Here is a 10,194-nt window from a genome sequence, read left to right as displayed (position 1 = left end):
CATAAAACCGGTATGTGTATGTGTACATCAGACAATAACTTACGGCTCTTTTTACCTCGTTTGCAAACATTGGAAGGCAAATGATACAATTTGCCTCGAATCCAAAATATATATCATGCCATCATATTAATACTGTAATAGTATAGAATAAACAGAGAAATAGCACGCCAACAAAATACATATATAGGTCTTGTCCGAAATTGGTACCATCAACTGCAAAATAAGACCCAAAATTACCACATACGATCCTCTGCAGAATCTCAGCAAAACATCTACTATTGGGTAAGAGGCCATGAGCAGAATGCCAGAGTAACAAATTTCTTTCTCTTCTTTCTTTTTTTCTCTCAGCAAAGCTACGTGTTGTATATGACCTCGAAGCTGCTAGCTCTGTCATGAGAATTAGCACAAAGAATGACATATTTGGCATGAAATATAGCAAGGTTGACATATATAATTAGAAACTCACGGTTATATATGGTTTAGGTGACATGACATAATCAGCTCTTGCAGTCATTGAGTCTGATGGTCTGTTGAAAAGTAGATGTGCTACTGTGCGATATATAGGATTTGTCAATGTTCTGAGTGATGTATGCCCTGTGCACCTGCTAAGAACAATTAGATATTTAGATCTTCATTTCATGTTAATAACGAAATGAGGAAAACAACCTAACAAAGAAACATGGTTGTTGCTTCCATAATCCCTTGATGATGGATGGCTATTTCACCTAAGTTTATTGCATTGTAAGTAATAAACGATTACCACCCAACAATGCTTAGTCACATTCTTTTACGGTTTTACCTTGAGATCTATATTGATCTTTAAAATTATAATGTAAATGAGAGATTCACAGGAATAAAAGAAGTAGAGAACCTCAAGCTAGTGAAAAATAAATAAGTATTTGGTCTCTATAACTATTATTCCAAGCCTGATCCTTTTGCCCCTCGCAAATTCTCCATGCATTTTTGTGTGCCATCATGTCAAAGTTGCGAATTGTCAAATATGTTACTCATCTCGAATCATCTATTCAATAGTTTTATTTGTAATTGTGTATCTAGATTGACGTTTCTTTATTATTTGTTACACTATTCATTACTCAGTAACATTATAAAGAAATTAATAGGATCCTACTAATCCACAATCCAATCAAATATGATGCCCTATATATCAGATATTATCTCGATAGCATTTTCATTTTCTCTTTTTTCTGTTCATAGAAGATTCTAGAAACTGAGTGTCATATCAAACAGTTACAGCATATTAACAAACCAAATAACCATTTCCAAACAATTGGCATTCTATGGAAGTATAATTTTCAAAAGTTTAGGAGATTGCATCTACCTCATCAAATCTTCTAAACCTTGAACTTCTCTTTTGCACTCTCTGCTTTCACTGTTTGTACCAGCAAATTTATGCCTTTGTTCAGCACTCTTGGCCAAATGATATAAACCATCTCTAATGCACAGTTTTGATCTGATGTCTAACTGCAAATTAATGAATGAACCATGAAAAATATTGGCTAAAAGGAAGAAGCAATAACAAAAGTCCAGCAGGTCTAGCAAAATAATAGATCCTTTATCTCCTCTGAAATGCAAGACTTGTCCTATAGACAAGACAATAGCTTCTGGTACAAGAAAGAACACATAATAAATGCATTAAAAAATTGATAATCTTTATTTACAGTAAGAAAATATACTATTCAATGTAAAGAAAGAACGTGTAGCAAGTACAATTGACAGGATTTTGTTGGATCTCCTGAGAGGGCTATAGTGGCAATCCATAGTGTAGATAACTAGATCTTATACAGACAAGATTATGTCTAGAAAAGCTTGAACTTCTGAATATAGAATTAATGTGATTAGTATTAATAGTCATGGTGAGCAGTTACAACTCTCTGACTTCAGGTTCACATTTATTTTTAGCTGACTTCAGGTTTCACATATCCATGCGACAAAAGATAAAGTAAGACTGCAATCTTTCATACTTACTGCAGGGAGATATTCACAAGATGCAGAATTTTCAAGAAGATATATATAAACATATAACGTATGTCCTCAGATGGTGCTTTCTGCATGAATATCTGCAGCTGAGTATAAGATTTCACGCAGTTACTGCATTACTAGCTATACCTGATCCATGACTTCCTGAAGCTGCTGGAAGCAAACGTCCTTTACTAACATGTCACCGGAAGAAGATGCCACACAAGAGTTTTGTGACGTTGATGATTCTCCTGAGATTGCAGTAACTACAAAGCCCAAATCTTCTAGTTTGCTGTCACCTCTAGTTCTTTTGGGAGATTTTTGGTTCTGTTTCAGAACTGCAGTTCTACTAGTCAAAACCTCAGATTGGTCCTTCATAGTCAGTGCAGCATGTAAGTTCTGTCCAAGACATGGTTTTTCCGTCATCTCTTTTAGTATCACATCTGGAGGTTTATTGTAAAGAACAGGATATCTCTCCAGGCACTCAGTGCCATGAGTTGAAAATTGATCTGGGGCTCTAAAAGTAAAGGATGAGCTTTCATCAGTCTCACACATAATTCTTGATGTTGTTTGCATGAAGAGATCCCCGTGTGAAGGAAGGACACCCTCCATTTGTTCATCGGTACTGAATGTTTGCATATTACAGGAAGCAGCAGGAAGCCAGAAAAGGTTGGGGTCAAGAAGTTGAAAATAATGTGGTTCATGTTTCTGATCTGCATTCCATTGAATTTGCTCAGATTCACAAGAAGTGCTGCTACTAACACATTCTGAAAATCGATCTTTGCCCTTCCCCTCAGATGATTGTCGGTTTTCTGGTCTCCTGCGCAGACTGACCTGCAGTAGTTTAACAGATGTAAATAAGGCACTTGTGTATGAGAAAATCATGAATTCCATAACTTATATGCAGAACTGACATTTTAAAGGTACTGATAGAATCCAATGGAGTAGGTAAAGGAGCTTCTACTGATAGAATTACTTGTGGAGTTCATTGGGATAAGTAAAGGGCCTTCTAGTGATAAGAATTACTGATAAGAGTTAACTGAAGTAAAGGAGCTTTTACTGATAGAGTTCACTGGAGCAAGTAAAGGAGCTTCTATCTCTAGAGCTGAACATTCATGTGTTAACCATCTCACTAGCTAGTACTCTTTTCAAAAGGATTTTGGCTGGAAATAATAGTCAAAGTTAACAAAAACCAACAACAGTAGCTTGTCTTATTCCTTTGGTTAAAATAAGGGGCACCAAAAACTAAAAGTGCATCATTACCTTGTCGATGTCCCCATGTTCAGTTGAACAATTTTCATTACTTGCTTGAATAGTAGAGGATTTAATTTCACTCCCTACACTTCCATAGGATGCCTGCAATTCTCGTCTCAGACCTTCAAAATGTGACATGTACCAATAAATATAAATGCAAGTCTCACCTGTTCTTGTATAATAGACCTAGCCATATCATATGTGGAAGGTCCTAGAGAAGGTCTAGCACTGGTACCAGTGACAGCAGTCATTCTATCATTCTCAGGAAGAAGGCTGTCCTGTAGACCCAGTTGCATTGATGTACCGCTCAAGGATCTAAAGTCAAAACTAGAGCACTCCAAGGCTCTCCCATATGCATCTTCGGAACCATTAAGTTCAGATGAAAAGGGTGAAAATGATAACAGCTCACCCACAGTACCGTTCCCTTGTCCAAATGCCAAATCACAATTTCTCCAAAAAGGAGTTGAAAATGAAAATAAAAAACAATGTCATTCTGCACAAAAAAGATACCGAGCACCAAGAATAATATAACAATTCACAAAGGGCGTCACAATGCGCAAAGATCTCGCCAATGCGAGACTTACCAATTGTAAGATGCATGCAGTGTTACCTCCAATATTGGAGATTTTTCATGGCTTGAATGACCACTTTGGTGCAGTGCAAAGAGGCAAGCCCTCACTGCCACATTAGTAACGCCCTGAAATAACAATCTGGAAGCTACCTGAATGTTGCGTCAACATTCTCAAAATTGCTGATATCAAGTAAACCACAGGGTAGGGGATTGTTTTTTCTGTAATCATGTTCACATTGTGTAAAAGAAAATCTGCCATCTGCTGAAGACATATCAAGTGAAAAGTGGCATGCAGGGTGCTCATCTGCACCATTGAAAGAAATTATCAAAGATCCTATGATTATGTGAAGTTAAAGTGGTGACACCAATGGACTCACAATTGTGTGATGCTGGGAACATTCCTGAAGCATAAGGCGGCATACCCTCTGGTGCCCTGGTGCTTCCTTCATTTGGAGAGCGTAAGTCTGCTCCTTTGTTTCTGCAAAGAATATTACTGGCTGGTTCATTGTTATCATAGATTTTTCTGACATCATCATCCAGTCCAAGTTGTGTCTTCTTCAGGAAATTACTTGAACCCTCGTTAACCTGCCTATCACCTTGGAGAAGCACCATGTTATCATCACTCTAACCAAATTCATCCCAACTGATATTCTTAATGTGAAGAAACTAATCAACAGCTCAGCTAACTTCCTGTCTTTAAGAAAGAAATAGTTGTTGTTTATACCCAAGAAAAGGATCGAATTGACAATCTTTTTAGTAAAGGTAATTGCAGTAGTATGAAACCCAAGGGGTAAAACTTAAAAAGGGATTTATAACTAGTATACACAAAGGATTAGATTATCTAAATCTCATATCAGCGTTGCACATTGACAACATAATATGAAACTTGAGTTTGTTAAAAATATCTTGTATTTGAACATGAATATTTTATAAATTTTGAGCCGATGTTTAAGTGGAGTCCACACATTATTAAATAATAAATTAATAATGAAATTAAAAGAGCTCAAAGAGTACTTTAATATTATATATTCACTTATTTAAATTTATGAATAAAAATTAATTTTAAATAGATATTATAGTAATAAAAATTAAAGAAAAATGAGTTTAGTAATATATTGAATATTTAAGAAATATTAGTATGGCATACAAGTGTCAAGTTTCTCATAGGCTTTGAGCCCCAAAAGGAGTATCTATTACGTGGATAAAGATATATACAAATCAATTCGAACACACGTAATCCAACTTGCGTGTATTACAGTGGTGGATCACTAGGATAAAGCAATTGATCCATTTAGGGAGTGAGAGCTGCCAAGATTAATGAACACCTTACAAAAAGGTCCATTCACAACTTCTTGGTAGATTGTCGACAGTATCAGAGGAAGAACAGTTAGTTGACATGAATCTGAATGAATTGCTTGTCTTGGTCAGTTTTGGTATCATCTCATAAAATCTTGTTTCTTTTTTTTTTTTCAGAAATGAAGCTTTCTAGTAACTCTGCAAAAATAAGCACCTCTACATTACGCTTTCATCCATCCAAAAGTTCTCTCAAATTAAACTGGTGCCCATTTCTGAGACAAAACATACCGATCATATCACAGACTTATCAACAACAAAAAAGATAGAATTTTTAGCAATTGATACCTCACGATTTGACATCCTCGGCGAACTCATCATACCGGAGCGAAGCTGTAAAACCACCATCGACTGTCATCTATGGCATTAAAAACTCGGAAATGCTTCAATAAAAACACAAATTAAACAACGGAAGGCGAAATCAAAACACTGAACCCTACTCGAGACAAGATCATCGATAGCTAATCTTCGCCGATCGGGCTTCTCCTACTTCGCTGCTTAGCTTACTTCTCTTTGGAGGAAAAGAAAAAAATGGGATACTTCAACTTTAAAAAGATCGTCGTGCAGATTTCCAGCTGAGATGATCTGTAGCACAGGGCACAAGATATCGGACAACTATTCTGGTAATAAGTGGGCTGAGCCTAATTTTATACATCCTCCTAAAAGTTTGGTCATAACGAACTAATTATAAGCTCCAAGGTTTCTCATATGCTGCCACGTCAGCACGGTATCTTGATAAACAATCAAAGCTGGTGCGATCCAATCAGCTTTGAAACCAAATTGTCGCGATCCAACTTAGCTCTGATACTAATTGATATAACCCTAGGTTAGGATGTGCTCAAAGTAACTAACGGTGGGCCGCAAGGAATGACGGCCTTGATTTAGGGCATCTTGGTTTGGTCGGCTAGAGCTTTTATATTTCTCATGTAATTTAGATGTGAATCTATACCTATCGTTTGAGTAGATAGATTCGAGTCTTAGTAAGAGTTGGCTACGGAGAAGGCTCGAGGTCTTGGCTAGATCAGCTGGGGATTTAGAATAATTCGAGCTCTTAGTGGTGGAATTCGGGGATAAATTTTGGTATAAATATGGACTAGACTCTTAGTGAAGGATGGGCTAAGGTTCAAATAGGGTTCGGAGTTGTGGATCAAGGCTTAACTAGGCGAAAGCCCTAACTAGCCCACAGGAGGGGCCTTGGGCCTGCTAGGATTTGTGGCACTCCTAAGCGTGAGGGGAGCTTGTCTAGGGCAAGGATGTGCCCAACTGGAAAAAGGAGGTCTTGGTTAGGGTTTCAATTATAGTGGTGGAGCAAGGGAGATGGGGACTAGGTGTTGGAATCAACTAGTGAACTAGAAGGGACTTGCAGTGACTTGGTAGTAGCTTATGTGTACAGTAGACCACTAAAGGCTATATATTTATTTAATGGACGGAAGAGTTTTTAGAACCTTCCTACAAAATAAAAATAAATAATAAAACTAAAAATAGAAACAAAGTGTAACCCACCAGATTATTGTGATTCCTCGCTCCTTCCTATCTCTAGTTGTGGATATCTAGCTATAAACTCTTCATCAAGCAGGATATGAAAGGGACTAGAATGTATTGTTCACAGTTTTTATAGCATGTGAGAATCCAAGCAGAGACGTGGATATTAAGAATAGTGATGTCAATAAGTACCTCTAATTCTTAGTCATTATTTATTAATATGAGTATGATCTATTATAGTTAATAGACAATATATTCTTATTACAATTTAACATACATAGTTACAACCAATCATTAACTAAAATATGAAAAGACTTAATTACTCATATTAGTTTATATAGTCTGATTTGAAGATGACAATTATTTAATTAGATTATTTTCTATTGGAATAAATTTCATCATCTACGATTCCATGGCCCAATGGATAAGGCGCTGGTCTACGGAACCAGAGATTCTGGGTTCGATCCCCAGTGGAGTCGCCTGTTTATTAATCGATATATAAGTTTTAATTCTCGTGTAACAGCTTTATGTCTTTTTTTCTCCCGTTGCCACGTACACTCTTCCTCACACGTTTTATAAGCACTCCCATGCCATGAGGCAGGTGAGCCCGGCCTTTTAATATTTTATTTATCAGATCCCAAGAAAACTTAGTTTTATTCGTAAAATTAGCCGAGTTATATTATTCCACCATCTTCTTACGTCCTTCGCCGTCCGATGAGTGATAAATTCTTCCAATCAACGGTCACGAACGTATAGTTTTAGCGCACGTACAATTTGTACAATGGTACCATTCCCAGAAAATATCGACCCTGGGGAATCGATTAATTAACCTCCACTAACCCGCCATTTTCCTCCAAGTCAACGCATATGATGTCATTGATGTACAATAAACCAGTAATAGATAGCCACGTAGTTGCTTCACTTTTATTTATCCACAATTATAGAAGAAGCTTACCCTAAACCTCTCAGTTTCTCTATTTAAAAACCCTCGTCGTCTCCACCTCTCGAGCTTTCCTCTCTTCTCTCAGAGTTCATCAATGGCGTCCCTCACGATTCCCGAGGCGATACCTTCCGTCGCCGAAGACTGCGAGCAACTGCGAAAGGCTTTCCAAGGTCTTTTCCGTTTCCTTCTCTCTCCATTGCTCTTTTTTTTTCGTCCATTTAGATCTCTCGATCTCATTGAGAAAACCCTGGCCTCACCCGATCGAGTTCCTTTTAGGTTGGGGCACAAATGAGGATTTGATCATCTCGATCCTGGCCCATCGCAGCGCTACCCAACGCCGCGCCATCCGCCAAACCTACGCCGAGATCTACGGCGAGGAGCTCCTCAAATCGCTCGACGACGAGATCTCTGGCGATTTCGAGGTCTATTTATCTTCTATTATCTTCTGATCTCTCTCTCTCTCTGTGGTTTGAGATCCTGATTTATTTGGCAACAGAGGGCGGTGATCTTGTGGACTTTGGATCCGGCGGAGAGGGACGCCGTGCTCGCTAATGAGGCGGTGAGGAAGTGGAATCCAAGCAACCGTGTGCTTATCGAGATCGCCTGCGCTAGGACTTCTGGGGAGCTGTTTGCTGTGAGGCAGGCCTACCATGCTCGGTTCAAGAGATCGCTCGAGGAGGACGTGGCGGCGCATACTTCTGGGGATTTCCGTAAGGTGACGAGAACTTTTGATGCTTCTATTTTGATCACTCTAATTCCTCGATGTAGATTTCTTTTTACTTGATAGTTGCCAAAATTGAATTTTGATTACTTCAAATTGTGATTTTGAGGGAAGTGGGATATGCATTGTGTTGCTTAGTTGTTATTGATGTAGAATTTGGTTTATATAATTGCTCTAATGATCTTCTCTGTGGAAGATAATCTATTGATTTCAAACTTGAAAGTTTGATAACTGCAATTGGGCTTTCAATGATGGTGACTAGTCTTGCTTGTTATATACGGTGCCAGAGATGAAATTATTTGCGTACTTGCTATTTCTCAGATTTCTTGTGAATCCTTATTCAACATTGTTAGTGTAATATACTCTTTGATCTTATTTGATTAAATCTCCTGTCTTAAATTTATGATAAGACAGTGAGAGAGAAAAAAGAGAAGGATTCTTATGGATTATCTTGAATTACATTATATATTGCAGCTTTTGGTGCCACTTGTAAGTTCATACCGCTACGAGGGAGGAGAGGTGAATGTGAGTTTGGCAAAATCAGAAGCCAAGGTGCTGCACGAAAATATTTCTGACAAGGCTTACGACCATGAAGAGCTCATAAGGATCCTCACAACAAGAAGCAAAGCTCAACTAATTGCAACACTGAATCACTATAATGACGAGTTTGGTAATCCAATTAACAAGGTCTGTACTCTGTACACAACTCGCAGATAGATCATGCTTATATATGTACACAAGTTGTATTACTTTGTTATATTTATCATTTTCTTGTTGTTCCCCAGTTAACAACTTATTCCAAAGGCATTCTACATTCTTCCTTTCCTTAAGAACAACAACCTGTAGTCCCAATATTTTGGGTCCACTATCATTTAATTCTCATTCATTGTAACTTATGGTTTCTAAGTGTAGCAGTAAATGTGCCAGCCTCAAGAATATTTTGGTTTTAAGGACAATGTAACTTCAAGAGATCGCTGTGACACAAATATCAAGAGTGTTAGTTTACTTTATTTGACACTCATTGTTGGTTTTGTTGCCAAAATTTTTCACTCATGACTACTATGATGTCATATTTCTCTTTGTGTTCACCCACTAAGACCTACTAGTGAGTTTACAGAAAGCTAAATTATTTCATGGCATTCATGTACTTCCTTGTATAGGAGAAGGCCACTTAGATCAACATGAACCATAATTATCAGTGTCACACACTATTGCAGTACAGGACTATAATTGTGGTTTGCATTGCATATTTCTTTCTTCATCCAATTAAATCTGCCCTTAGATTTTATCCTCTTCTTTGCTTTCACAGATTAAATTGAATGTAAAGCAAATGTCAACATGAATCTGATGACCAATACTCTGAACTTCAAGTTAGATCTTAACAAGCCTTTGCATTCACAGGATCTGAAATCTGATCCCAAGGATGACTTCCTCACTGGAGTGAGGGCTGTCGCACGTTGTATCTGTTGTCCTGAGAGATACTTTGAGAAAGTCATTCGATTCGCAATCAATGGGATGGGAACAGATGAGAATGCTCTCACCAGAGTCATAACTACTCGGGCAGAGGTGGACCTGAAAGTGATAAAGGAAGTCTACAACAAGAGGAACACTGTTCCTCTGGATCGCGCAGTCGCAGGTGATACTTCTGGCGACTATGAGAAGATGCTTCTTGCCCTGTTAGGGCATGGGGATTCCTGAGCCCTCCTTTTCTTGTTGCCTTCCAAGAATAGCATGCTGCTAGTTCTGGGTTGTCTCAGTCTCTTGATGGTAGAATAAATCCCAGGTGCTCCTACTAGTAGTACTTTGGAGGCTATGTAGCATCTTATGTGTGTAGTAGTGCCCTAGTATATGAGGACAGTAAAACTATGCAATAAGATTTGTTTGTATTAATGA

The 10,194-nt window shown here is 38.0% G+C and overlaps 2 protein-coding genes and 1 non-coding gene across 11 annotated transcripts; 2 read left to right on the top strand and 1 right to left on the bottom strand.

The window, feature by feature from the left end:
* Positions 1-59: 59 nt before the first annotated feature.
* Positions 60-5,815, bottom strand: LOC140799946 (uncharacterized). 9 transcript variants are annotated; one of them, XM_073154514.1, is made up of 11 exons: positions 5,596-5,815; positions 5,444-5,488; positions 5,313-5,370; positions 4,180-4,496; positions 3,953-4,106; positions 3,399-3,681; positions 3,241-3,333; positions 2,128-2,811; positions 1,340-1,482; positions 467-605; positions 60-387 (listed from the first exon to the last, which is right to left on the bottom strand). In XM_073154514.1, the coding sequence occupies exons 4-11, from the start codon at positions 4,412-4,414 to the stop codon at positions 382-384; spliced, it is 1,737 nt and encodes a 578-aa protein (XP_073010615.1). In that variant the 5' UTR covers positions 4,415-4,496; positions 5,313-5,370; positions 5,444-5,488; positions 5,596-5,815; the 3' UTR covers positions 60-381. The 9 variants fall into 9 exon arrangements, with proteins under 9 accessions (XP_073010615.1, XP_073010616.1, XP_073010613.1 ...); XM_073154515.1 differs by having other exon boundaries at positions 4,180-4,492; XM_073154512.1 differs by lacking the exon at positions 5,313-5,370.
* A 1,228-nt stretch (positions 5,816-7,043) lies between these two features.
* TRNAR-ACG (transfer RNA arginine (anticodon ACG)) lies at positions 7,044-7,116 on the top strand. Its single transcript has one exon. It is a non-coding gene; the product is annotated as a tRNA-Arg (tRNA).
* Positions 7,117-7,567: 451 nt separating this feature from the next.
* On the top strand, positions 7,568-10,194 carry LOC140800063 (annexin Gh1). The gene is made up of 5 exons (XM_073154702.1): positions 7,568-7,750; positions 7,857-8,002; positions 8,077-8,295; positions 8,776-8,988; positions 9,703-10,194. Exons 1-5 carry the CDS (start codon positions 7,675-7,677, stop codon positions 9,997-9,999), a joined length of 951 nt encoding a protein of 316 aa, XP_073010803.1. The 5' UTR covers positions 7,568-7,674; the 3' UTR covers positions 10,000-10,194.

The sequence above is a fragment of the Typha latifolia genome, chromosome 13 (assembly GCF_019914945.1).
Source record: "Typha latifolia isolate L0001 chromosome 13, TyphaL0001v2, whole genome shotgun sequence".
Lineage (NCBI taxonomy): Eukaryota > Viridiplantae > Streptophyta > Magnoliopsida > Poales > Typhaceae > Typha > Typha latifolia.
This window is presented reverse-complemented; position numbering and strand designations above follow the sequence as displayed.

What these genes read in the sequence shown, in the direction of transcription:
- LOC140800063 (XM_073154702.1), top strand. Translation starts at nt 7,675, where the DNA reads ATGGCGTCCCTCACGATTCCCGAGGCGATACCTTCCGTCGCCGAAGAC. An exon ending in ACTGCGAAAGGCTTTCCAAG is followed by an intron (nt 7,751 to 7,856) that starts GTCTTTTCCGTT and finishes AGTTCCTTTTAG; the next exon opens with GTTGGGGCACAAATGAGGAT. An exon ending in AGATCTCTGGCGATTTCGAG is followed by an intron (nt 8,003 to 8,076) that starts GTCTATTTATCT and finishes ATTTGGCAACAG; the next exon opens with AGGGCGGTGATCTTGTGGAC.
- LOC140799946 (XM_073154514.1), bottom strand. Translation starts at nt 4,414, where the DNA reads ATGGTGCTTCTCCAAGGTGATAGGCAGGTTAACGAGGGTTCAAGTAAT. An exon ending in AATGTTGACGCAACATTCAG is followed by an intron (nt 3,682 to 3,952) that starts GTAGCTTCCAGA and finishes TCCTTTTTGGAG; the next exon opens with AAATTGTGATTTGGCATTTG. An exon ending in TTCAGGAAGTCATGGATCAG is followed by an intron (nt 1,483 to 2,127) that starts GTATAGCTAGTA and finishes ATTAATTTGCAG; the next exon opens with TTAGACATCAGATCAAAACT.